Below are 27,881 nucleotides of genomic sequence, written 5' to 3'. Positions count from 1 at the left end.
ATAGTTTCTCTAAATTCTTCATATGCACTATAATCATTTGTGAAGGGAACCAAACTGTCTTGGAAAATAAAGAGGCTCACACATTTTAAAATATAGCTGTGACAGTTTAAAATGCCAGTCTCGCGGTCCTGTTAAAAGAGAGAATCACCGCCGCTCTTGCAAGCACAAAATGAGAAAGGATTACAAGAGCAAGAAGCGAGGATCACCACTGGGAGGCAAGGATGCAGAAACTGGACGCAGGCGAGTGATCCCAAGCCCTGACAGAGATTCGAGTTGCCTGGCAACCTTCCGGGCACCGGATCGACGGGCGGCCACGCCCGGCTACGCCTAGCCACGCCCACTCTACTCTCCGCAGCAGCGCGTCCCGCCCCTTCCGGCTTCCACATCCGGGGACCAGCGCGCCTCCGCACCGCCTCCTCGCACTCCGATTGGCTGTGGCGTCGGCCGCCAACCGCCGCGGAGTTTGAATCGGAGGACGGGTCGGCTGGGCGGCCGAGCTCCCGGGGCGTAAGGCGGTTTCCCAGGCTGCAGGGGCGGTGAGTCGGCGCCGGTGAGGCCGCTGCGGCCGCCGCCACCGGCTTGCAGGTCAGTGCCTTCCCTGAGGAACGGGATCTGGGCCCCGGGGCCGGCGCGCCGAGCGCTCCCGGCGGGTTCGAGCGTCCGGCCGGCTCGGCTCGGATCTGGGACGCTGTCTGGGATGAGATGGAGGATCTCATCCGGGAGCACGGGCGGCGGGTTCTGGTTTTCGGGGAGGGGAGACCCCGGCTGCACGAGAGTGGCCGGGGGATAACGGAGGAGTCTTGAGTGCGGAGCAGGCAGCCCGGTCCCCTTGTCGGCACCGCACACATCCGTTCGCCCAGCACCTACGAGGGACTTAGCCTTTATTTCCTTGCGCTTTGGAGCTGGGACCCCCAAAAGAGTCGTAACCGTTGCCCGGAATGTTTCGGTGTCTATATCGTACCCCAAGGGGCCTGCTTCTGGCTTCTGTTCGTGCCGCTTGGTGAAGTCACTCATGTAGGAGGTGGGCTGGGCGGTTAAGGGAGACTCTAGTAGAAACACAAGCATTTGGATGGGCGACAGCGACATTTATGAAGTTAAAGAGGATCAGCTGATGGGGAAGGAAAGTTCCGCTGGCATTTATTTATTGACTGGAGTATTTGGAAAACGGCTGATTTTTTTAATATTGGGTTTCTTTTCGAGTGTGTTTAGGGGTGACAGTTTATTGGCTATGTGTTTTTTTTTATAGTCTACTGTTTATGGGATAGTAATCTTTGGTTTTGAATTTTCTGGTCTGGGATTATTTATTGCCTGTGTTCTTTTGGGTGTTGTTAACCTCTTTAGGTGGGTGTTTTCCTTCTAGTATATAGGGCTATATTTATTTGTATAAATGAAATATATTTATTTGGTTTTTCTCATGGAATGTCTTATTTTCTCCTTCTGTAGTGATGGAAAGTTTTGCGGGTATAGTAGTCTAGGCTGGCATTCAGAGTCTCCATTGAGAAGTCGAGTATGACTAATAGGTCTGCCTTTGTATGTGACTTGGTCTTCTTCCCTTGCAGCTTTGAATATCTGTTCTTTGTTCTGTATGTGACGAGGGGACTTTCTTTTCTGGTCCTGTCTGGTGTTCTGTATATTTTTTCTGGTCCTGTCCGGTGTTTTGTATCTTGATAAGCATCTCCTTTAGGTTAGGGAAATTTTCTTCTATGATTTTTGTTGAAAATATTTTCTGTGCCTTTGACCTGGGTTTCTTCTTTTTCCTCTGAACCTATTATTCTTAGTTTTGGTCTTTTCATCGTGTCCAGTAGAGACGGATGATGGAGTATTCTGAACATGGAAGGCTCATTAAGAAAGTGACATTTGAGCGAAGGCTTGTGACAGCATGACTCTAATCTCTGCTCTTCCCTGTAAAGATGCTTGGGATGGTATTTAGGTATGGTGTTACCTCGATGAATGAGAATCTCATCCTGAATCCTTAAATCTGCAGACTCGACATAGAATTGCAGGGGCCTGGCTGTCAGTTACAAGATGTGCAGAGTTGGAGGAGAATTAGAGGGAGGATGATGAGGATGACAGGAATCTAGGGATTCTTGTGATGGACGTGAAAGGTGAACTGAGAGAGTCCTGTGGACTCAAAGCAGGTAGTAGTGGAGCAGCTGAGTCTGGGGCAGGTGACAGGTTTCTCTAGGTACAAGCAGGTGGACACAGGAAGGCTCCTGGAGGGAGTGTAGGTTTGGGAGGTCTTCCCCATTTAAACACAAAGGTCAGCATCCCTGCACCCCAGTGAAGGGCTCTCTGGTCCGTTTTCTCTGCCCAGGCAGCATTGACTCCTTCTCTGTTATCTTGTGTGATTTTCAGTATTCTTGTCAGATTGCATAATTATGTATCCTCCTGTTCCTATTATGCTGTAAACCTAGTAGACCATAAATGTAGTAGACATAGCTAAGCTTATAGTTTCCCGTCTATTCTCCAGCCCTCTTCTGCTCCTGTGTTAGTTACTTCTTTTGTGCTCCCGTTAAACCCCTCTTACCTAAAGTTCCACGTTTGCCCAGTAGCAGAACAGTGCCCGTCTCTGGCTGGATATTTCTTCCATGGTAGCAGGGACCCTATCCTGCCACCTGCCCCTACATGTTCGTGCCTGCCAGTTGTACGATACAAGCTTGAATGGGAAGACAAAGTATTTACCTTTTTGGAATTTATTAGTTCTCCTGATCATATAAATTCCTGTTTTCAGGTTTTATGCAAAGGATTTTGTAAATATTTGTGTACACAGTTTATTTTAAGTTATGGTGGCTTCTCTTTAGAATGTATCAGTTTGCTCTTATTTTACTCTTAGTAACCAGTAACTAACTAATAGTCTCCCCCATCCTTTCTTCCTTTCGTGTAGTGATGGAGTACCCAGTGATGGAAGCTGCCACTATTACTTCAGGAATCAAGAGACGAGTAAAAGACAGAATTGCAAAGACAAAGTTAAATGTTTCTCTTGCTTCAAAAATCAAAACAAAAATATTAAGTAAGCGCCATTCATCTTTAACTCCACTTACCTTTGGCTCTCTGAAGATTTCGTTCATTTACTACTAAAATGTCAGCTGGTACCTTTTCCATTTGCTATTTCCATGGCCTCCAGCTCCTCTGCTGAGTGGGAGCTAATTTACCCTTGCTGACAGCTGAATTGTAAGCTGTGTGGCTGGGGGGTCCCGCCCGAGGCAGCTACCTCTTAGTCTGCGAAGACAGCACCAGTATGGCTTCTCTGGAGAAGAGCTAAAGAGAGTAAACATTTGGCCTGGCGTGTACTGTGGCAGGCAGGGAGTAACCTAGAGGTTCTTGGCCATGACGAGTGTGGTAGTTCGTGGTTTCCTATAGGCCAAGGCTAAGACAGCACTGTGGGCTTTGGAAATGAGATTTTATCAGTGCCGGCAGTAAGGTGTCAGGAAGGCAAATAAACAAACAACCCCCCCTCCCAAAAAAAACCCATGGAGGTGGGAAACTCCCCAAATTAAACTTTTATTGCTCCGACAGATTATCTCAGTCATTTATACCCATGTTAGCTACATCGGACACTACCTTCCATAGTGACACATCCTGCTGATGTCACACCCAAGACTCTTAAATATCTTGAAATCATGACAGACACCTATCAGGATCTGTAGAAAGATCCTGTGAATTGCCTTCCTCCCCTAGTGACCTGTCTTCCTTCATTTGTCAAGACTGTTTGGAAAACAGCAAGAAGCTGTTATTCTTTCTGAGCCTCTGAAAATCCTGCAGCTGCGGTCTGTTTCTTTGGGGTATGCCAAGGAGGGCCGAGTGGGGCACTCTGTGCCGTAGACGGTCCTGCTGTGGAGTCTTTTCCTGAAGATTTCAGACCTTCTCTGAATATCTAAAAAAGATATATTTAACAGAGGTGAATCACAATTTTAAGGCTAGCCTTTGACTACATAGCAAGGCCCGTTCACAAACTCTTTGTGTGTATTATACTGTGGAGTAGGTAGGTTATTGGCATGTAGTAGAATCTAAATTCTAATTATATTTAACTATACTAAAGGGATATAATACTTTTTTCTTTTTTTTTTCTTTCTTTGTGGTTATTTTGAGACGGTTTCTCTGTCCTGAAACTAGCTCTTGTAGACTAGGCTGGCCTTGAACTCACAGAGATCCGCCTCCCACTGCTGGGATTAAAGGCATGCGCCACTGCCTGGTGGGACGTAAACTTTTAGGGTGACTATAGCCATTAAATCCTCACTGAATCTCTTTGTTCCCACTTCAGTACTGATTTCACTTAGTCTGACATACTTCTGTTCAGTAAAAGAGGTCAAGTCTAGATTGCAATAGATTACTGGAAAGGAATAATATCCTGGGGAGAGGTGAAGATCTCACAGGTCCTGGACAAATCAATCCTTTCATTTGAGGGTTAAGAGAAGGGATTTTGGAGCGTAGACGATTTTATTGAGTGTGGAGCACAGAAAGATGTGTAAACATTCAGGTTGGTTGCCCTAGCTCCTGTGGGTCTCCAGTGAGCACTGTGGGGTCAGCCTCCCAGCCTGCTTCTTGTCCAGATGGAAGCGGGCAGTCACAGTCCCCGTGACCTCCGTGACCCCCGTGACCCCCGTGACCGCTCTGTCTGCAGAGCCACTGCTCCTTGCCCAGCTGCATGCCTCTCTGCTTTTCAGCTTCAAACTTGGGGAATATTTTCTTTCTCTGAAACTATACGTGTATTGCCCTTCTTTTCCAACCATCATTTGATATTATAAAGTAAATTGCTTTTTTTCCTGAAATTATTTTACTAAGGAATGTGCAGTTTTATTAAGGAAATATAAATTACAAGTTTGGTATTAACTTTTAAAAAAATATTGTTGCAGACAATTCTTCTATTTTCAAGATCTCTCTAAAGCACAACAACAGAGCCTTAGCCCGGGCTCTGAGTGGAGAGAAGGAGAACTCCCGAAGAGTCACTACCGAGAAGATGCTATTACAGAAGGAAGTAGAGAAACTGAACTTTGAAAATACCTTTCTTCGCCTCAAGCTAAGTAACTTGGTATGGAAATTGTATTGTTTTAATCTCTGCATTACAATAGAACCTCATAGCTAAATCGTGTAGAAACTTTAACGATGTTTTTAGATTCCAGTCTTAAAGAACTGTTGAAGGTCAGAATGCCATGGAAATCCATGCTTAAGGACAGATACCTCCTGGCAGTAGAATAGACATCTTTTTTTTTTGTTTGTTTTTCGAGACAGGGTTTCTCTGTGGTTTTGGAGCCTGTCCTGGAACTAGCTCTTGTAGACCAGGCTGGTCTCGAACTCACAGAGATTCGCCTGCCTCTGCCTCCCGAGTGCTGGGATTAAAGGCGTGTGCCACCACCGCCCGGCTAGAATAGACATCTTAAGTCTTATTCTAAACGCGTGCTGTGTGCTCTGCAAACCAGCATAACACCATAATCAGCAGCACTTGGCTGTCCATGCCTTTTAAATTGTGAGCAAAGCTCCTGTAGTGAACTGAAGGGGCTCCCACGGGGTCTCTGCCTTCTTCCAGCCTTGCACATCACTGGCTACACACCCACCACCAACCACAGGCAGACAGCAGTGAGAGCCAGTATCTAGGTAAAAAATGAGAAGAAATTAGCTTAAAATGGAAAAAATGGACTGTAATAAAGTGATGATTAAATTCCTATTCCTGACCAACTGTGTTATTTTCCGTGAGATATATAAGAGTGAGAAAATGGGAAAGCAAATGATCCTTTATAACTGTGTTGTAAATGTTCACAGTGTGTCTGCGTGTGTTTTGACTGTTCACTGCAGTAGCCTTGGAGCTCAGTGTGCGCTCGGCTGAGAACAGTTGCCAGGCCTGACTGCATGGTGTAACCCCAGTAGTCTGGACGCCGAAGCAGGAGGCTTGCCATGAGTTCATGGTGTAACCCCAGTAGACTGGACACCGAAGCAGGAGGCTTGCTATGGAGTCAAAACCACTCTCTGCTATGTAGACCAGTCTGGGTTACAGTGTGAGACAATTGTCTCAAAAAATAAGAATAAAGACAACCATTTTTAAAACTGACTCTTCTTACACTGATGCTCTCCATAAATGTGGTATCGTTATAACCAACTCCGAATTTTAACTCAAAGGTGTCTTTATTTTGCATGTGCAGAATAAGAAGCTTATAGAAATAGAATCCCTTGTGAACAATAATCTGATCACGGCAATCGAAATGAGCAGCTTGTCTGAGGTAAGTGAGCCCCTGTGAGCGGGGCCGTGTGTAGCCGACGGGAGCCTGGATGAGCCAAACCATGGGGCCGTGTGGTAGCTGATGGGAGCCCAGACGAGCCAAACCATGGGGCCGTGTGGTAGCTGATGGGAGCCCAGACGAGCCAAACCATGGGGCCTCAGGTGTGTAGTGCAAAGAAAGAACAGGAATCTTGCACAATCTGAAAAAAAATGAAAGTTTATGCCCTGGCAGTGCTGGAGCATGCGTGGGTCGCCTGTGTATGGCGGTTGTGTTGAACTTGTCCATAGTGGGTTTCATGGTCTAAGTTGATGAGGACGACCTACCAGGTCTCTTCCTTAAGAGGGCGCCAGATCTCATTACAGATGGTTGTGAGCCACCATGTGGTTGCTGGGAATTGAACTCAGGACCTTTGGAAGAACAGCCAGTGCTCTTAACTGCTGAGCCATTTCTCCAATTATATAAAATAATTTATCATTTTTATAATTGGTTATTGAGATTATTTCATTAAAATCAAATTTTGATTTAAAATCATAGATTGAATAGCTCTTTGGAACATGATGGCCCACCAGACATACTTAGAAACAAAGTCTCAGTAGAAAGGTGGTCTTTCAAGTTAGAAAAGAGTTTATTTTAAAATAAAAAGACAAATTGAAAATGTACTGGGGTGAAAACCAGAGGCTAATCCTATTGTGTATCAGTCTCTAAGATAAATTCTAGATGGTTGCATGATTACATAAAACAAATGATAAATGGATGTACAGACTCAGAATAGGAACTGACCTGGAGAAGTGAAAGCAAGGGCTTGCTGAGCTGTGGAGGGGGGTGTGTCATGGTTGTCATGGTTGCTGGTGACTTTGATACTTGTCCCAGGAGCACTGCTTAGCTTATTGCTGTGAATTCTGTGACAACCTTGTCATTGGTCTGTTATAGGCATGTGAGAGTGGGGAGTGAGCTGGGGTTGTGCTGTCCAGGCTCTTGGAACTGTTGTCCAGCAGACAAGCCCTGTCTCACCTTGCACAGACTCTTCTCCCTGCAGTTATCACTGACAGGAGGCAAAGGCCCAGACCCTTCTAACTCGGAAGCAATATCACGAGCATACAATGAGGTCTCACACCTACTTCTGTCTTTTGCTCTCATTTTTAGTTTTCTTTGTTCCTTCATATGTATGGATGTGGTGGGTACCCATGGGGTGTGGAGGTCAGAGGACAGAGCTGGTTCTTCCACCAGCTTGTGAGATCTTGTTTTGAACTCAGGTCATCAGATCTGTGTGTAAATGCCTGCTGATCCGTCTTGCAAACCCAAAGTAAATACTTCTTTTTCTTTCCAAGTCTTGTTGTGCATATAGAGGTGAGAAGAAACTCTGTGTGGTCGATTCTCTCCTTCTACCTTAACATGATTCCAGGGGTTGAGCTCAGGCTTCCTTGGCAATCCCTTTATGCTGTGATGGCCTAGGCATTGACCTAACTAGAATGCCTGGGAATGAAGAAACAATAGCCACACCAAGTGAAAAGCTGGAATCAGGTGACCCATGCATGCTGATGGAGATATATGACCAGCAGCCCAGACACAGCCCGAGGAGGAGGCAGATTAGCTATTCAATGTAGCAGGTCTTTGTAGGGGAGCCATCTCAGATTGAGGGCATCCCAGAGAGTTGATACTTTCTGTGCATGCTGGTTTTAGCTAACAGGAAACCGTGTCAACGTTCATATTTGAGTCAGGGGAATGCTACGCCATTGTTCTGAGCCTCGGGAGACCTGTCAGGACTTCCTCCAGCCCCCACCCCTCTACCCACAGCATCTCCTGTTGTTAGACACGTGGTTGTCTTTTCCTGTTGCCTTGGTTAGTGTAGAGTACTTTCCTCTCCTGTATCATTACATTTTTCTCTTTTCTGGATTATTTTGCAACCTTATACAAAAAACTTATTATAACTAATCTTGAAAGCAGCAACAAAAACTACATCCCCTTCTCAGCTACTGTCTGTGTTACTTTTGAGAGAGTTGTTCCCATACTCCTTCCTCTGGAGTCACAGTCTGGGCTTCTCCATTGCTGCAGCCCTTCAGAAAGTCAGCAGTGGTTCTAGTGTTTCCAGGTCCCGGGGCAGCTGTTCCGTAGCCGGTCTTAGGGCTCTCCGGAGGCTACACCCCCAAGCCCTTTCTCCACCTTCTGCTGTTCTTTCAGCCTGTGTTGGTTTCCTTCCCCAGCTGCTAATTTTCAGAGTCCCTGACGCAGGTTTCTCTGTTCTGTCTGTACTCATTCCCACTGCGTAAGTCTTCCAGTCTTTGCTTAATTACTGACATGTACTGATAACTCCGAAATGTGTGTTTCCATGCTGTGTAACACACATGTAGCAGACATTTTGCATATAGCTACAACTATTGTGTGTGTGTGTGTGTGTGAGAGAGAGAGAGAGAGAGAGAGAGAGAGAGAGAGAGAGAGAGAGAGAGAGAATGTATACACATATATGGGTGTATGCATTTGTATTTCTATTTATAGAACACTTAGAAAATTGCCTAAAAAGTATCAGGAATGATTATCACTGAAAAGTAAATTTTATCTTTATACTGTACTAATTCAACTATTAAAGGCTAAAGTGCAGAGTCAGTCTGCAGCCACACATGCACAGTGCAGAGTCAGTCTGCAGCCGCACACATGCACAGTGCAGTCAGTCTGGAGCACACATGCACAGTGCAGTCAGTCTGCAGCACACACATGCACAGTGCAGTCAGTCTGCAGCACACACATGCACAGTGCAGTCAGTCTGCAGCACACACATGCACAGTGCAGTCAGTCTGGAGCACACATGCACAGTGCAGTCAGTCTGCAGCACACACATGCACAGTGCAGAGTCAGTCTGCAGCACACACATGCACAGTGCAGTCAGTCTGCAGCACACACATGCACAGTGCAGTAAGTCTGCAGCCGCACACATGCACAGTGCAGTCAGTCTGCAGCACACACATGCACAGTGCAGTCAGTCTGCAGCACACACATGCACAGTGCAGTCAGTCTGCAGCACACACATGCACAGTGCAGTCAGTCTGGAGCACACATGCACAGTGCAGTCAGTCTGCAGCACACACATGCACAGTGCAGTCAGTCTGGAGCACACATGCACAGTGCAGAGTCAGTCTGCAGCACACACATGCACAGTGCAGAGTCAGTCTGCAGCCGCGCGCACACACACACACACACACACACACACACACACACGCACGCACGCACGCAGTGAGGGAGCTATTTTGCTATTGTCTCTGTTGGTTTCCTGGTATAGCTTGCTATTTTAATGACAAGGTTGAGATGGTCAACTATTTCACCATTTTCTCTGTTTTATTCACAAGCAGTTCCATCAGAGTCCTTTTTTCCTGTCAGCTAGGAAGAGGAAAAGGATCAGTAAGCAAAGCAAGTCCACGCATCTTCCATTTGCAAGGTAATTGTTTAAAATTTGGTTAGATACCGACTTATATGTTTCTGCCTTAGAAGATGCTAGGTTGGGCTTCAAGTGTTTTGTTTACTCACATCCTAAACCAGAAAAACAACTGTAAATAGTTTGTTACGTTGCTTTGTTGAATTAGACATGTTCATGTGTTACCTGGGCTCGAATGGCCCTGGCTTCATGAAACCCTGTTCTCTTGGTCAGCCTGTGGCTGTGCTACTCAGGTGGAAATGGGAGCTGTGTGTGGTGACTCTTTAGACTCGTCTTCGGGGCTCTGGGGAAACTTTGTCCCCAAATGCAGATAACTAAGTTCATCTATAGTAGTTTAACTTTGCTTCTGGACTCTTTTTTCTTTCCTCCTCTCTTAGCAAATAACTCTTTCCACTTTTAACATCACGTCTTAACCTGTGAGATTAACTCTCATTTTGGATATTCTCTTCTCTAAAGTCTTTTCTTGTTTTAATTATTGGTTACAAGTCATCAAAGTACCCAGTTCCAACCCTGACATATTGCCCAGTAAACACTGAGGCTGAGTGAGGTAAACTGGGAGTGGACAGCAGTGGCCGGAATCTTTGTCTGCTTCACTCGGTGCCTCTGGGGTATGGCTTCATCAGTCTGGCGCTTTTATCTGTGTATTACATAGTGCATACACAGTCATGCATTGCCTTGTGTAAAGGTCTTAGTATGTGTGGGTGGATGCACGTATACTACTCCTGTACATAGTCATGCATTGCCTTGTGTAAAGGTCTTAGTATGTGTGGGTGGATGCACGTATACTACTCCTGTACATAGTCTTGCATTGCCTTGTGTAAAGGTCTTAGTATGTGTGGGTGGATGCACGTATACTACTCCTGTACGTAGTCATGCATTGCCTTGTGTAAAGGTCTTAGTATGTGTGGGTGGATGGACGTATACTATTCCTGTACATAGTCATGCATTGCCTTGTGTAAAGGTCTTAGTATGTGTGGGTGGATGCACGTATACTATTCCTGTACATAGTCATGCATTGCCTTGTGTAAAGGTCTTAGTATGTGTGGGTGGATGCACGTATACTACTCCTGTACATAGTCATGCATTGCCTGTGTATAGGTCTTAGTATGTGTGGGTGGATGCACGTATACTACTCCTGTACATAGTCATGCATTGCCTTGTGTAAAGGTCTTAGTATGTGTGGGTGGATGCACGTATACTATTCCTGTACATAGTCATGCATTGCCTTGTGTAAAGGTCTTAGTATGTGTGGGTGGATGCACGTATACTACTCCTGTACATAGTCATGCATTGCCTGTGTATAGGTCTTAGTATGTGTGGGTGGATGCACGTATACTACTCCTGTACATAGTCATGCATTGCCTTGTGTAAAGGTCTTAGTATGTGTGGGTGGATGCACGTATACTATTCCTGTACATAGTCATGCATTGCCTGTGTAAAGGTCTTAGTATGTGTGGGTGGATGCACGTATACTACTCCTGTACATAGTCATGCATTGCCTGTGTATAGGTCTTAGTATGTGTGGGTGGATGCACGTATACTACTCCTGTACATAGTCATGCATTGCCTGTGTATAGGTCTTAGTATGTGTGGGTGGATGCACGTATACTATTCCTGTACATAGTCATGCATTGCCTGTGTAAAGGTCTTAGTATGTGTGGGTGGATGCACGTATACTACTCCTGTACATAGTCATGCATTGCCTGTGTATAGGTCTTAGTATGTGTGGGTGGATGCACGTATACTATTCCTGTACGTAGTCATGCATTGCCTTGTGTAAAGGTCTTAGTATGTGTGGGTGGATGGACGTATACTATTCCTGTACATAGTCATGCATTGCCTTGTGTAAAGGTCTTAGTATGTGTGGGTGGATGCACGTATACTACTCCTGTACGTAGTCATGCATTGCCTTGTGTAAAGGTCTTAGTATGTGTGGGTGGATGGACGTATACTATTCCTGTACATAGTCATGCATTGCCTTGTGTAAAGGTCTTAGTATGTGTGGGTGGATGCACGTATACTACTCCTGTACGTAGTCATGCATTGCCTTGTGTAAAGGTCTTAGTATGTGTGGGTGGATGGACGTATACTATTCCTGTACATAGTCATGCATTGCCTTGTGTAAAGGTCTTAGTATGTGTGGGTGGATGCACGTATACTACTCCTGTACGTAGCAGAAAATTAGAAGGCGATTTCTAGAAGCATCAGTAGAATTTTAGTTGTACATTGGGTAGTTTGATGAAGGGGAACCTTCGCATTGTAATGAAAACATTAAACAGGAAGACGTGTTTAGATATGAAATATCCTATACCACAGGAGAAAAAAGAAGCCTCCTGTCAGATCACTTATCTTGCTTCCTATTTATTTATTCTAGTTCATTCTGTCGATTTATCTATTATCTGTATTGATACCGCTTTCTACCAGTACATTTTATTATTGTATTTTTAAAATAGTAAATTGTATTGTCCGTACCTTTATTTTTTTCAAGCACACACTGGCTGTTAGGCATTTATTCTTTCGAATATATTCATATTCAGCCAGCTGTGGTGGTGCCTGCCTGTAATCGCAGCCACTGAGAGGGTACAGTCAGATTACAGTCAGTACAGTCAGACCAACAAAGGTCCAGACTGAGGGAAATGTCACAAGTTCAAGGCAAGCTAAAAACTAGCCAGAGTTATCTAAGCCCACAGCTGTTTGGTTTTTTGGGTTTTTTTTCCATGCATTCATTATTACAGTGTGTATATGGTGTGTGTGGCTGGTGTGTGGCTGGTGTGTGTGGCTGTGTTTGTGAGTGTGTGTGTGTGTGTGTGTGTGTGTGTGTGTGTGTGTGTGTGTGTGTGTGAGTGTGTGTGTGGCTGGTGTGTGCACAGAGTTTGTACAGAGGTCAGAGGACAACATTAATGTTCATGTCCTTCCTTCCACTGTGTTCTAGGGATTGAGCTCAGGTCCTCAGACTCACACGGCAGCCACTTTACCTCACTGGCCCTACGCCTGCAGCTGTTGGGTTTTTTGTTTGTTTGTTTGTTAGTTTTTTGTCAAAAGTTTTTGACAATATCCCATTTCATTACTAACAAGGGCATTCAGATTTCCTATTTGTCAAGTTTTTAACTTCTCTTTAAAGGATTCTTCCATTTCTTCTCCACCATCTAAAGAGTCAAATTATAACTAATAAAGTGCAGTTAGTCAGTCTGCACAGTCAGCTGTCTCAGGAAACAAAACACAGATAAAATTCCTTTGTTGCTAGTTAGTAAAAGTTTCTTCATGAGCTGCAGAGTGTTAAACGAGGGCTTTTCCTGTCACTGTTGAAAAGACGACTTTTCTCTGTTAGTGCAATGAGCTTTTACATTTCCTATTCGTGTAACAGAATGCAATGATTGGTTCATTATTATTAGTGTGTGTGTTTGTGCACATGATGTGTGTCTGGGTGTGCAAGCACATGACGTGTCTGCGGATGTCAGGACAGCTTTGTGGAATCTCTCTGTAATGGGTTCTAGGAATTGAACTCAGGTCTTCAGGCTTTGCATAGCAAATACGCTGACGTGCTGGGCCGTGTCTCTCAGTGATCGATTTTTAAATATTGACCCTCCATTGCATTGTTTTTCTGAATCACAGACTCACAGTTGTTGTTTAAAGGTGTTTGCATGTGTGTTACAATGAAAATTATTCATAATTTTTTTATTGCAATTTTTCAGGGTTAGGTATTTTCGTAGCGCTGATTGATACAAATTCTGTTTTCTGGAAGTATATCATAAGGGATTATTTTTCCTTAAGACCTTAAGGAAAGTTATCTAAGTTTTCTTGCAGAGAAATTTAGATTGTGTCTCATTTCTTTTAGCATATTTTATTATCTTTAATTCATGCAGACTGGAGACAGATCCTTCTGGAGCAGGAGTAGCCCAGCCTGGGTGGAGGGAATCACACTTGGGTCCGCGGGATGAGCAGTACCTTTTCTTAGCTGCTCGGCCATCACTCCAGCTGCTATCCCAGTTCTTTAATAATCCCTATGTTTTGCTTATCACTGTTTTCTTTTTCTTCACATAATTTTTGCTTTTCTTCTAAGAAACAGGTCAGATTATTGGCAGATGTACAGTGGTATCTTTTTTTTTTATACGATTTTTATAAAACACAGAATTTCTTGTCTGATTTTTCGCTTGCCTTTAGGGTTCCATTAACTTCAGAAAATGACGATGATGATGGTGATGAATGGAGAACAAAGTGTTACAGCAGAATTGCATCAAAAACGTCACCTGACGTCACCTCCTCGCTCTCAGGACAATCTTTGTCCTTACGCCAGTGTGACTTGGAAGTATTGCTTCCCAAGAAAGATAACCAGAATACATGTGTCTCCAGTTATTCAAAACAAACTTCTTCTAGTATTGATGTTCATCCTAAAGGTAGGATTGTTTTAGAAACTTTATGTAGTTGTTCATCAGACTTTCTTGAAGACAACAATGTCTAAAAAGCTCATGAGTTGGTTGGTGTCTTAGTTCTGGTTTCGATAGCTGTGAAGAGACACCCTGACTAAGGCAACTCTAATAAAGGAAGACATTTCACTGAGGTGGTTAGCTTATGGTTTAGTCCATCATCATCGTGGCAGGGAGCATGGCAGCTGGAGAAGTAGACAACAGGAAGTGAACTGTGTCACTGGGCCGTATCTTGAGCATAGGAGACCTCAGAGCCCACCCCCACAGTGATATGCTTCTTCCAACAAGGCCATACCTCGTAGGTCCACACCCTGAGACTATGGGCCAATCATGTTCAGACTGCCACAGTCAGCCAGGTCTCTTGCATTACTAACTTGTACTTTCCAACTTCTAACACTTAAAACTGCTGGTGAAAATTTCAACTAGAAGAAAGAAGCTCCACAAATGTCACATCCTCTGAGACCTAAGACTGTTAGTCTGGAAGCAGTCTTGAAAAATGAGCAGGACTAAGACTTCCACTTTGTTTATCGTGATTTGAAAAACACTACTACATTGATTTAGTCTTATCTAATCCTTTTCGTGGATCTGAAAAGTGGGGGTGTAGATGGATATAGTGACTTTTTAAATCACAACCAGTTACTGATTATGATGATAAGTTTTTAGTTGCCAACCTGACATAATCTAGAGGCCCTGGAGAGGTGATCTCAGTGAGAGATTGCCTGCGAGGAGGGTTGCCCATGGCAGGTCTGTGGAGGATTGTTTTGGCGCCATTCCCCAGGTAGGCAATGCTTGACCTTTCAAGTGGAGAAGGCAAGCTGAGTGCGAGTGATCCTCCATTGACTCTTCTCGGTACGTATGGCACTTCCGTTTCAGGTTCCTGCTGCTTTGACTTCCTGGCGAGGGTGAACTGTAACAAGAACTGTGAGCTGAATAAACTCCCCTAAGTGCTAGTGTCTGTTTAGTCAGAGCACCAGAAACGAGACTGATCGTGCTAATGAGCTTGATCCTGACTCACTGAGAAGACATTCCATTTACACGTCTTCCTGATTGACGGTCCTGGGCTGTAGTCTGCGGTGCTCACAGATTGGCTGGAGATTTTCAGACTGGATCACAGAACCCTAACTGTTGAGCTCAGAGCCTGCTGAGAAACATTAACTAGGATAATGGAGCACTCCCACATCCCCCTTTACCTCACATCCATGAGAATGGACACAGCCGCACCCTGCTCAGGATTAGGATGGCATGTGCCCAACAGTGGCGCCAGCACAGCTTCTAGGAACTTGGCTACCGGACTAACTGTGGTCAGCGTTACACAGTTAACAGATACAAGGATCTGAGAAGAACGGCTTAGCAGAAGTCCTCTCGGCAATAGCCAAGTATATTTTGTTTACTGTAGCATACTTACTTTTATATTTCTTTATTTTGCAGAAAGCCGTGATGACTCAGACCAAAGCCCTATGAGTTCTCTGAGTGAGATGAAAACTGCGCCATCTTCCTGCCTCAGCAGGGAAAAACCGTCACTTAACAATGTGACCGAGAGGAGAAAGCGCGGGTCTTCTGCAGAGAATCTGCACGGCACAGACTCAGGTTACCCACAGATGTCCAGTCCAGAGTTCAACTGGGACGTTGAGATAAACGGTTGTGCTAGTGAAACCAGTACTAAAACGCAAAGAGATACACAGTGTTCTCCCCGCTTCCCTCCTGAGGCTGCCGGTGACCCTCAGACACAGCCCACGGCCACAGTGCGGAACACCCATGGGTTTCAGTTGCAAGAATCTGTGTACGAAAACGCCGACATGGATTTAACTGCCAGTGAAGTGAACAAAATCATTGTAATTTCAAAAAGCATTGAAAATCAAGGTAAGAAAAAGACAGATCATGGAAAGGAAGCGTTCAGAAAAGTAAAAGATCCAAGCTCTGACAAAAGGAGAGAAAGAGCCAAGAGAAAATGTAAAGGTAGTTCAGAAATGTGTGCGGAGGGAAAGACGGAAAACGGACCAGAACGAGGCTCTGTTGTCTTAGGTACCAGAGGGGACTCGGAAGATCCAAATTGTATTGCCAATACTGAGCCACCTCAGGCAAACATGCTAAGGGAAATAACCCTCCCGAGCAGCTTGGATCAAGAGACCATCCAAAATAAAAAGAGGACGCAAAGACGCACGACAGGCGAGCAAGAGGAAACACGCCCTTTCTCTCCATGTTCAGTCATACTCCTTCAAGGTAGTGAGTTTGATCAATGTCAAAACGCCCCGCATTATAATAGAAATAAGCCTTCTCGACAGACATTTGTGATTCGTAACTCAGAAAAGGATCATTTATATCCAAACCAGAAGGACGAAGAGACCAGTTCTGAAAAGCTAGACGTGGCAAATGAATTCCATAGAGCTGATCTTTCCATGAAAGATAACAAAACTGTATGCGACTTTGAGACCCAGACGATGTTGGGCAGTGTGCAGCACATTCAGCCCAAGCTAAATAATCCTAAGCCGAAAATAAATCGGAGGACAAAAATAATTTCCAGTATGAACCAAATATATGAGGACACTGACAAAGATGTCCCCCTCCAAACCCCAGCGAGTAAAGAGTCCACCCGTGCAGCCGTTGATGCTGCAGAAGAGTTAGAAGCACCTCCACTTGTCGCAAGAAACAATGGAAGCTTACATGACTGTCGGGCGCAGAATGTTCTGGATCTGTCCAAGCAAACCACCAGTGTGCACCCTGCTCGGATAGAGTCCCATGTTAGCAGGATCCCTAGGCACAAGGTAAATCGCAAGACAGAAGTAATCTCCAGGGTGAATAATTTTAGTAATGACGAAGGTGATCATTGTTCAGAAATGGACGAGTCTTTCTTACCTCAAAAGGATAAAGACATCCCCCAAACCTTAAAAGATTTTAGTAAGTTTGAAGTGCCTGCCATTTGTAACAAAGATAGTGCAAAGTTATATGAGCATAAGACTCACACACTCCTGGGGATGAGAGTGCACGACCATGAGATGCCACCTGCTAGTCACAAGGACTCAAAAGAAGATAAGAAGCCTAGACAAAAGGCACTTCGAAAGACAGAAATAATTTCTAAAACCAACCAAATGCATGAAAATGATGAAGGAAGTGTGCATGACCCATTAAATAAGAAGGTCTGCCAGAAGGTCAATAAATCAGAAATTGTTTCTCAAATGAGCCAGATACATGAGAATACTAATGCAGACGTGAATGGCTTTAAGAGCTGTGTCAAAGACCAAGTTGTTACGAGTTCCTACTCTGGAGGAATCAAGAGTAATAAAGAGGGAAATGGTGAGCCAATCCCAGATTCGTGTGTACTAGTTAAAAAGCAGAGAGGCTTTGCAGTCAGAGCGGAGAACATCTTGACAGGAGGGAAGAGCAAACATACTTCACAGCTTCCAGGTTCCTCACAGCAGTCTGTCGCCTTGGAGTCTGGATCACCCCAGGGCAGGAACGGAACAGATGCTGGTCCCGGAGAGCCCACTAACCCACCAAAGAGCCAGGAAGAGAGCACTGTGCTTGCACTGGGAGGTGCCGGCTCTTTGGGCATGGCCAAAGGAGGAAGCTGCCCAGCCAAAAGAGGAGATAGAGTGACATCCAAATCAAAGAAAGGAAAGAGGCCCCTAGCTCTTCCTTCAGATACCCATGGGGCGGTGGAAATGACAGCCAGCACTGACCACACGAAGTCAGGCGACTCCCAGCAGGCCGATAAGGAAAACTACTTGGAGGATGGGAAAATTGCCAAGAATAAACTGGACTTCGGCCCAAAGGCGTTGAAGCCTTTATCTCAGATGCGCTCTCCTAACATAAAGAATTCTTCCTTCGACGACATGTGGGAGAGCTCACTGCCTCTGACGGCGACTTCTTGTAAAACTCTGCTGATGGAAGGAAGTTCCTTCCTGGAGAGTGCGAGCGTCTTTCCAGCAGGCGGGCCTGCTCCTGACAAGACAAAGGAGAGGACTCAGCAAAGCTGCCGCAGAACGCAGAAGTCCGGAATAGGTAGGCCGAGGTTTTAGAGTTATGTTCTTTTCACTTGACCACTGGTGTATTTTCTTTTGAAATGGGCAGTTTTGCAAAAATTCTAAAGCAGTATATGACTGCACATATGGAAACAGAAAAATGAAAGGTTTGTACGTTGAGAAGGGTAACAGATTCTCTTGCACATTTGCATCTAAAACCTGATTCAGGCTTTACTAGGCGTTATCTAATGATGGTGTTGGGCGGATCACACCCCTCTTCGTGTGTCGGAAGGGGATTAAATGTCGTAAATGCTTGTGGTGGTTAATTGCACTGAATTTATTCTAGGGAGGGAAACTGTGAGTTTGGGAAGGTGGGGCTCGGTCCAGCTGCTTTCAGTTCGTGTGGTCAGAGCAGCAGTAAGACCGCTCCTCCCCGCAGGGTGGGCACACAGATCTGTAAGGGTCGCCGCGCAGTGTGCAGACAGTGAGTTGCAGAGGTGATCATGTAGGTCGCACTGTAGACTCTGATGGGTTGTCAAGACTTTCAGCATTAGTGTTTACTTTTGTTTAACCCTGCTTATAAAAATAATAGTTATTACCAATAACCAAATACAACGATGGGAAAAAATTTGCTGAAACTGGCTGTCACCATTTACCATTATGGATCTTTAAACATATACTATAATCATGCTTTATATAAAACTACTTACCCCACTTATTCCTGAAAGCCCAGTCATAAAGATTTTCTTTGTCATCAGAGAGTTTGTAAGATTTTGTAGCATTAGACATTTGTATGTAAAAGTTTTTCTACTTGGGACCAACATTTCAGTATGTCTATACAACACTGGAATTTACAGGCTAAGGCTAGTCTAGATAAAAGGGGCCCTAGGTAAAAGAGTCATAAGAGTCCGCGTGTTAGAAGAATAACTCCTCTTTGTCTGCCCCAAGGTGACACTCACAATGTAGCCAGAGCTGTGTGTGTGGATGCGTGTGCAGAGATTGCTGTAGGTTTAGGAAGGGTTGAACATGAAGAACTTTTGTGTTTTAGAGCTGCAACATTGTAGCCCTTGTTAGTGGTGTGCTGGCTAGTTTTACTTCAGTGTGACACATGTTAGTCAGTTGTGCAAGGGACTACAGCTGAGAAAATGCCTCTGTAGGCAAACCTAAATTGCAGTTTCTTGGTTAGTGATTGATGGTGAGGGCCCAGTCCGTTGTTGTTGGTAGTGGCCTCCCTGGGCTGCTGGGTTTGGGTCCTATAAGAAAGCAGTCTGAACAAAGAGGAGCAAGCCAGTAATCAGCGCCCTCCATGGCCTCTGCATGTGCTCCCGCCTCCGTGTTCCTGCCCTGAAGCCTCCCGTGATGGACCGTGAGTGAAGTAGGCCCTGCCCTGCCCTGCCCTGCCCTGCCCAAGGTGTTTATGACCGGGGTCTCTGTCACAGTAGTGAGAACCCTAAGTAAGCAAGCCCATTTTCCTCACAAAATGAATTTTATGTCTTAAAATGTGTTCTCTTTGCTAGGCCAACTGTATTTATTTACTTCATACTTATTTCCATATCTTTATATATGCTTTTACAAATATTTGTGAAAATATTCCTTTCAGGTAGAGGAATATTCCCGGACTTGGTGGACACCAGTTCTGTGTCAAGCAACCCCGCTAACCCCAAGAACGGGTCAGAAGAGCAGGCTGCAGAGCAGAAGAGAAGGAAAAGGCAGTGTGCCCCTCTCAACCTGAGAGAGCCGAACCTCATAAGGCAAGTGTGGCAGGGCTTGCCACTGTGCTTCGAGAAGCGCTTGGCCTAGATTAGTGTTGAACACTCCTGAAACATGTTCATATGTACGCAGGATGAACTTGGGAGAGATGCCATCAAAATGAAACTTCTTCTCCTCTCTCTTTCAACTCTGTTTTTTTTTAAATTTATTTATTTATTTTTTCATTGAGAAAAGAAAGAAAAACAAAAAACAAGTTTCCACCTCCTCCCAGCCTCCCATTTCCCTCCCCCTCCTCCCACCCTTCTCCCCCTCTTCCCACCCTTTTCCCCCTCCTCCCACTCCTCTCCCCCTCCCTCTCCAGTCCAAAGGGCAGTCAGGGTTATCTGCCCTGTGGTAAGTCCTAGGTCCTCCCCCCTCTGTCCATATCTAGGAAGGTGAACATCCAAACTGGCTAGGCTCCCACAAAGCCAGCACATTGCGTAGGATCAAAACCCCGTGCCATTGTCCTTGGCTTCTCATCAGCCCTCATTGTTCGCCATGTTCAGAGAGTCCAGTTTTATCCCATGCTTTTTCAGTCACAGTCCAGCTGGCCTTGGTGAGCTCCCAATAGATCAGCTCCACTGTCTCAGTGGGTGAGTGCACCCCTCGTGGTCCCGACTTCTTTGCTCATGTTCTCCCTCCTTCTGCTCCTCATTGGGACCTTGGGAGCTCAGTCCAGTGCTCCAGTGTGGGTCTCTGTCTCTATCTCTATCCATCACCAGATGAAGGTTCTATGATGATATGCAAGATATTCGTCAGTATTGCTATAGGCTAGGGTCATTTCAGGTTCCCTATCCTCAGCTGCCCAAGGAACTAACTGGGGACCTCGGCTTGGGCTCATGGGAGCCACTCTAGGTTCAAGTCTCTTGCCAACCCTGAGGTGGCTCCCTTAACTAAGAATTGTGCTTCCGTGCTCCCCTATCCAACCTTCCTTTATCCCAATCCTCCTTTTTTCCCCAAGTTACCCCCATCCTCCCCTTCTCCCTTTTCTCTCCCCATCTCCCCTTACCCCCATCCCACCCCACCCCCAAGATCCCAATTTTCTCCCCGGCAATTTTGTCTACTTCCCATAGCCAAGAGGGTAACTATATGTTTTTCCTTTGGTTCACCTTCTTACTTAGCTTCTTTAGGATCACCAATTGTAGACTCCGTGACCCTTATTTATGGCTAGAAACCAATTATGAGTGAGTACATCCCATATTCATCTTTTTGGGTCTGGGTTACCTCACTCAGAATAGTGTTTTCTATTTCCATCCATTTGCATGCAAAATTTGAGAAGTCATTGTTTTTTACCGCAGCGTAGTACTCTAATGTGTAGATATTCCACACTTTCTTCATCCATTCTTCCATTGAGGGGCATCTAGGTTGTTTCCAGGTTCTGGCTATTAACCCACATTGAACCTAATAGAAGAGAAAGTGGGAAGTACCCTACAACAGATAGGCACAGGAGATCGCTTCCTATGTGTAACCCCAACAGCACAGACATTAAGGGCAACATTGAATAAATAGGACCTACTAAAACTGAGAAGCTTCTGTAAAGCAAAGGACACTGTCACCAAGACAAAAAGGCAGCCTACTGACTGGGAGAAGATCTTCACCAACCCCGCAACAGACAAAGGTCTGATCTCCAAAATATATAGAGAACTCAGTGAACTAGACTTTCAACTCTGGTTTTAAATTAAATTAGTTTCAGTTAATTTCCATCTTACTACTGTCATTTTAGAAACTTTAATTGGTAGCTATTTTTTTTATATTTGTTGAAATACAATTTACCAACCACTGTTTTCATAGCTATTACCCACATTTATTTCCTGCGTTGCACCCTAGAAGTCAGTGTGGCTTATATTTCCTCTGGTCCCGAAGAGAAACAATTTTTTTCACTGTAAACGTACACTAGCAGAGAAAGACGTGAAGCTACTTAACCCAGTCCCCCACCCCCAGCTTTAGTAGTCATCGACAGTGTGCTGGGTTTGATTCCGCTGTGCTTCTAAAGCAGGTCTCTGATGCTGAGTGATTTCATTCACACAACACTTCTGTGTTTGTCTTTAAAGAATAAGGTTTTTCTGGCGCCGGAGAGATGACTTCATCAGTAAAGAGCTAGAAGACACACGAGGACCTGAGTTCAGAGCCCCAGAAATCGCATACAAGTCAGGCAGGGCAGTGTGCGCCTGTCCTCCCAGCCCTGGAGAGGGAGGGGCAGACAGCAGGGTCCCCATGCTTGCTGGCCAGCCGGTCTAGCAGATCTAAGTTCAGTGGGAGACCCCAGCTCAGAGAGAGCCAGCCAAGGAAGGCATCTTGACACTGACGTCCATCTGGGCTCTACACACGCACAGGCACACGCACATATGCACACTCATATGTATGTACTCTCTTTCTCCCTCTTACATACACGCACGCATGCACATACACGTGCACACTCAGGAATTTCTTAACGAAGTTACCCCATTAGGATGCGGCAGGACTGGGTTACAGCTCAGGGTAGACCTTGCCCTGATTGCATGAGACTGTAGTTCACAAAACTCTATAAATTCTTACTGCCTTCTAATAACCACTCTTTGCACATATCCTTCATTCCCATAAAGATACCCCAATGACTGTTGACATTGTTTTGTTCAGAAATCTCAGGTTTTTAAAACTAAGTCAAGTAGCCTATCTCATAAAATCAGTTTTTTCTCAAAATTCTCAAAAAAAAATCCTATTGTGTACAAATATTTTCCATAAGCTGGAGAAAATGATCACAAAATGTCCTTTGGGTCATTTCAGTGTTTGCTCCTCCTGTCAAACCCTGATGATTCTGTCAGGCGTTTCCAAGCAGGAACCAGCAGGTGGCAGTACTCCACAGAGGGTGAGATGGGAAGGAAGGGCCAAGGGGGTTTTACAACTTAGCTTTTTTGAGATGTACACTGTGTCTTTGGGGGCATTCTATATATTGCCCCATTTTGAAGTGCACAGAATCATAGGTTTTTAAATGCGCACAGATAAGGGATGCAGGGCATACTTGAGTGTGTGAGCCCTTGCCGTGGATTCAGTTCTGAACACCACCACGAAGACCCTCTCACAAGTATGTACAGCCACTACTACAATCAATTTAGAACATTTCCTTATCCGAGAAAGGAATCCTGTCCTCTGTGCACCTTCTAGCTGGAGTTAACTGTTCTACTTCCTAGCTGTAGCCACCTCTGTTCTGGACGTGTGTGAGCACAATCGTATCTAGACGCTGAGACTGGCTTACTCCGCTACCGCGGGGTTTTCTGGGCTCCTCCATGTGGTAGATGAGCAAGCATCCGTCCTGTGCTCTATGAACAGCGTTTTGCTGTGTGTCCAGACCACAGTTCCGCTCCCCCATTATCGGGATTGGGCAGGACCTTTGTTCATTCCTCTTCCCTGTCGTTCCCGCTGTCAGGAACGATGCGGTCTGGAAGGTGGTGTGTAAATGCTCGCACGGCCGTGTTTTGATTTCTCTCTGATCTTACACCCAGGCTGGAAATTGTGTACGGAGCCAGACTGTTTTACATTGCTACCCTGTGTTAGAATCCAGTTCCTTTCACGCTCATCGCCTGTTTGGCTCTCTGGTTCTAGCCTCTCTGTGAAGCTCTGGTGAGCAGGGTTGCCGAGCATCTCTCCGTGCACTTGCTGGCCAATTTCACACGGCTCATGGCCTTTCTCTGCATTAGGACTCGTCTGTGCCCTGTGTTTCCTTCAGCCTCTGTTTCTCCTTAGCCTACCCCACGTGCCGGTTCCCTAATCCTTTTGTTCTCCTGGCACTTGAAGATCGCAGGTCAGTTATTTTGTTAGAATATCCACAAATTGAGGCTTGGGGATTGTTCCTGTTTGTTCTCATAATTAAACGTGTGATGCTTTTCTGAATGAGTTCCACGTGAAGGACACATCCTCGGCGCAACATGTCAGGGCTTCGCTATGTCGGTCTGTTCCACTAGCAAGGAAGGCTCATCTTGATCTGACCTGCTGGGTTTCTATGATGTGAAAATTTTTTTTTTCCTTAAGGATTGGGGGAGATGCTTTGAGTACATACATCCTGTTCCACAAAATTTTGCTTAGTGATTTTAATATTTTTAGTAGGGTTTGCTTGAAATCATTCCAGTGTGATGCGTGAGAGCATCGCTGAGTTTCTGTTCTGCTTCTCTGAGGAAATAGTGTCCTTTCTTTCTTAATATTGACACGGTGAGGTGAACCAATAGCTGCTGTTATATTCTAGTTGGAATCCAACGTGGTCCATCTTTACTTCGTTACTCGCGTGATCCCAACTCTGGCATCGGGAGCCCTCAGAATTGCTTCTGATTTCCATCAACAAGGCGTCTTCCTCTTCTGACCAGTCCATTGCTGTCTGACCACACAGGTGTTCAGTCATCATAATGTTCTTCCTGCCCTGGCCTGGGATCAGATGATACCCTCCGTGTGCTCATGGCTGACACTGTGTGGTACTGTCTTCCTGTCTATTCTGCACAGCATCACCGTAAATCTAGCTGCTGAGAAGACAGCACCTACTATCATTTCTCAGACTCTGGGCGTGGCTTCATGGGGGTTCGGCTTAGGGCTTTATAGTACCACAATCAGGGTGTCAGAGAGACTGGATCTTCTCTGAGGATCTCCTAACAGATGTTGTCAGGAGACTTTCCTCATCTTGATCTTGGCCCTGGACTGTTCTCACTTCCAGCCTCCCTCTCCCACAAGGCTCAGAGCTATAGAAAGAGTCTACAGCAGAACCTTCCAGTGAGATGGTCTTTTCTGTGAACTATGCTCTCAGAAGTGAGACGACCTCTCTCTCACCCCTGTCACCCATGGTTGGACACAAATCACTGTTCCTCCCGTCACCATCTGGAAGAATGCCAGTAGAGGGGATTGTGGGTGGTGTCCTGGCTCAAGTCCGTCTATCCAGGGATTGTGGCTGGGCCCTCTCACAGACAGCACTAGGAAGCATATGTATCTGTTAATCCAGTGTTGGGGACACAGCTTTCCTGGGGGATGCACCCACACATCTACTCACATCCGATAGGAAACCCACAACAGACAGGTACCACCAACGTCCAACTTGATGGACTAGTCAGTTTGAGTGGGGTCACTTATAGGAATGTGCTTATACGGGTAAGGGATTACTTACAGAGGAGATATGACCCAGACACAGCTGCATCACCAAGCCCACCGAGCATGGGTGAAGCCCACAGAGCTGGGAACCAGGAGCTCCCTGAGCAGCGTGCAGATAGCTCAACAGGCTGGAGAGAGTCCTGTAGGTGCCTCAACTGGTCTAACCCTTCCAGACAGCTCAGCTGGTTTCTGCTTCCAGGCGGCTGTGGTCTCAGAGTCTTTGTAGCTCGACTGATCTGCGAGTCCTTTTCGAGGCTTAGCTTCCTTCCATCTGAGTGAGACTCTCCGTTTTTATTGCTTACTCTGATGTCACGGTTCTCAACCTTCCTAATGCTGTGACCCTTGAATAGAGTTCCTTGTGTTGTGGTGGCCCCCACACCATAAAATTATTGTCATTGCTACTTCATACCTGAACATCTGTGTTCTGCAATGGTCTTAGGTGATCCCCACGCCGAGGGTCGTGGCCCACAGGTGAGAACCACTGCTCTAGTGGATCTGCTCAGTTTCAGGAACTTCTTGAAGCTGTTTTGAGTCGTTTACCTTCCTGTTTAAGGAACCCGCAGGATGGAATGTTCTAATCTCAGAGGAAACTGATACACCATCCACATAGACATATGCTTTTTTATTTCTGTATGTGGTGTGTAATGGAACCATGATATATTAGAGTTGATCTAATACCTCTGGTTTGAATTCAATACCACAGGGTTCGTTTTAGCATTCCCCTTTGCTTAATTTATAATTTCTCAATCAGTGAGAAGCCTAGTTCTCATTATCTGAAAGTATTTGCTTGTTTGTTCAATTCTAGCACATAATTTCATAACTGTTATCCCGTATCCGCATTAGAAGCACTTCACCACCTGGGGTGATGTATAATTCTTTGCCTTAGATTAGATGGTTTCATAAACCCGTGAGGTTCAGCCACACTGCCTCTCTTTATCGTCCCAATGTGCGTTCCCACCAGTCCTGGGGGAGAGCACCCGCAGCCGTAACAGAACGTCCTGTCGTATTTACAGTTCATGCCAGCAGTAGGTGAGAAGTTGTCACCCTGTCCCTGCCCCTGACATTCTGGGGTCCTGGCCCAGGTGTTCTCTGTCCTCAGCTCTTACTTCTTCTCTGACCAATCTTCCTTATATTAAAAGTGCTGCAGAAAAATCTATGTATTGTGTGTCCCTATCTGTCTCCCCTGTTTGGTCTTTGTTTCAGAAAGACAATTGTTTTGATTTAATATGAAATCGTGATTATATATTCACTATGGTTTGTTGGATTTTACTGTAACGTCTTCTTTTTCATCTTCAATGCTTTGCAACTTAAAAGATAAAGATTTTTAAAATATGTTTGTTCCATCCGCTCCTGCAGTTCAGCCCTCGAGTGCGGAGGTGTCTGTTGGAGACGGACACATCTGCGGTGTTCTGTTTCCACAGCTGGGTTGTTATCATTCAGTATTTCCCTGAAAATATATTGTGATCTTTGTTTAAAATTTTTATCAAATTCAATTACTCAGAGTGGTAGCGTCATTGTCTCTGGAGATGAGTTACGGAAGAGAAGGGACCTGCTCCCTGCCTGCCTTTTCTGTCTTTTCATGTTGAGGCTATACACATACATTTCATGAAAAGCACACACACCTTACACGTGTGCATGCACATGCAATGTAGAGAAGAGATTAACCCCACCCACAGCACTGTGGAGCAGGGTCAGCCCTCTTTCTGAGAACACAGGAATGTGGGTGAAATACTGAAATGGAAAAGTGAACTGGACATTTTAGCGAACACTAAAGTAGAAAAAGACTCAGATCAGAGTGAGGTGAGAAGGAACCCAGAGAGGCAGATGGACCAGGAGCTGGTTTTTACCGGAAGCCACCTGTCTATCTAGGGGAGCCTGACCTATATTCCCAGCCTTACAGTCCTGGGGCAGAATGAAGCCTAGGGCTGGACTGAAATGAAGTCTATGCAGACTCTCTCGGTGCAGTGGAACTGTCTCAACAGAGCAGCAGAGTAAAAGTCCTGAACGTAGAGCAAACCTGAGAATTTATAATGAATACTAAGTCCTTATTCCGGTTCCATCTGGGGTCTACTATCTGGTAAGTGCAGACGTGGAGTTTAGGATGGAGGATGAGAGACTCATGACCTGGAGTGTCCCCTTTTGTCGTAAGAAGAAGACAAATATTTTCTGGAGGAGGACGCCTGCATCTCAGGCCTCATGCATTTCCCACAGCTGCTGTTCTGAGGGAAGCGCACAGCTGGCTCACAGCAGACAAACAGAAGAAGCCACCGCAAACCTCAGCGCACACAGGAGAGCTCGTGGTTCCGCAGAAGCAATGGTGCAGCCATACAGAGTAGGAGCTGAGAGCCAGGGCACACTTGAAGGTGACCAGGATGTTGAATAAGAACAGCAAGTCCCAGAAAAACCCGCAGTGTGGTTCACTGAGCTAAAGAGACCTGATGTAGAAACCCCCAGTGCTCTTTGTAGGAGAACACTCGTAGGTGCCAAAAACTACAGAGAAAAGCTCGGCATCTCGGTGCCCCCCTCATCCTTGGGACCAAGCTATGGTTTAAGGAAACCGCTTACTGGAAATGGTTTTCTTCTCAGTTCTTCCAGAAAGAGATAATTAGCTTGGGATCATTATTGCTAATCTTGCCTTTTCTTTTCTTTTGCAGCAAGATGAGAAGATGAAGGAGATATGAATCCTAGCTTTTCTGAGTTCTCAAAGCACAAGTCAGAACAGAAGCATAACACAGATCAAGACATGAGACATGAAGGAGTATTACGTTTGGTTTTTACATGAAGAAGTATTCTGTTGTTTTCTATTTTGGGGGACTTTCCTGGATTATTGTTTGTCTATACTTACATTGAGGTGTGTGTGCATCCAATAACTATATTTTAAATAGGAAACTTTTTTAAAAAAGCATTGGCCATCACATAACTTGTCAATTTAAATTCTTACTGAACGTCATTTAGCAGTTCAACTCATTTCCTTTTAGCCAAATAAACACACTTGCATTGGTTATCTTGT

The 27,881-nt window shown here is 45.2% G+C and overlaps 1 protein-coding gene across 3 annotated transcripts; it reads left to right on the top strand.

Moving 5' to 3' along the window:
- Positions 1-453: 453 nt before the first annotated feature.
- Sgo2 (shugoshin 2) lies at positions 454-27,881 on the top strand. Of its 3 annotated transcripts, none has more exons than XM_075956277.1 (9): positions 454-585; positions 2,885-3,010; positions 4,854-5,029; positions 6,135-6,212; positions 9,554-9,639; positions 13,798-14,030; positions 15,489-18,059; positions 19,620-19,770; positions 27,526-27,881. In XM_075956277.1, the coding sequence occupies exons 2-9, from the start codon at positions 2,887-2,889 to the stop codon at positions 27,539-27,541; spliced, it is 3,435 nt and encodes a 1,144-aa protein (XP_075812392.1). In that variant the 5' UTR covers positions 454-585; positions 2,885-2,886; the 3' UTR covers positions 27,542-27,881. The 3 variants fall into 3 exon arrangements, with proteins under 3 accessions (XP_075812392.1, XP_075812390.1, XP_075812391.1); XM_075956275.1 differs by having other exon boundaries at positions 458-585; positions 9,551-9,639; positions 27,526-27,675; XM_075956276.1 differs by having other exon boundaries at positions 458-585; positions 9,551-9,639; positions 19,620-19,774; positions 27,530-27,675.

The sequence above is a fragment of the Microtus pennsylvanicus genome, chromosome 22, assembly GCF_037038515.1.
Source record: "Microtus pennsylvanicus isolate mMicPen1 chromosome 22, mMicPen1.hap1, whole genome shotgun sequence".
NCBI classification, from domain to species: Eukaryota; Metazoa; Chordata; class Mammalia; order Rodentia; family Cricetidae; genus Microtus; species Microtus pennsylvanicus.
The sequence above is the reverse complement of the archived record's forward strand: the minus strand, read 5'-3'. Positions and strand labels throughout refer to the sequence as shown.

Excerpts from the sequence above, each read along its gene's own strand:
- Sgo2 (XM_075956275.1), top strand. The coding sequence starts at position 2,887 with ATGGAGTACCCAGTGATGGAAGCTGCCACTATTACTTCAGGAATCAAG. Across the intron at positions 9,640-13,797 it reads ACGCATCTTCCATTTGCAAG|GGTTCCATTAACTTCAGAAA; the intron begins GTAATTGTTTAA and ends GCTTGCCTTTAG. Across the intron at positions 14,031-15,488 it reads TATTGATGTTCATCCTAAAG|AAAGCCGTGATGACTCAGAC; the intron begins GTAGGATTGTTT and ends TTTATTTTGCAG.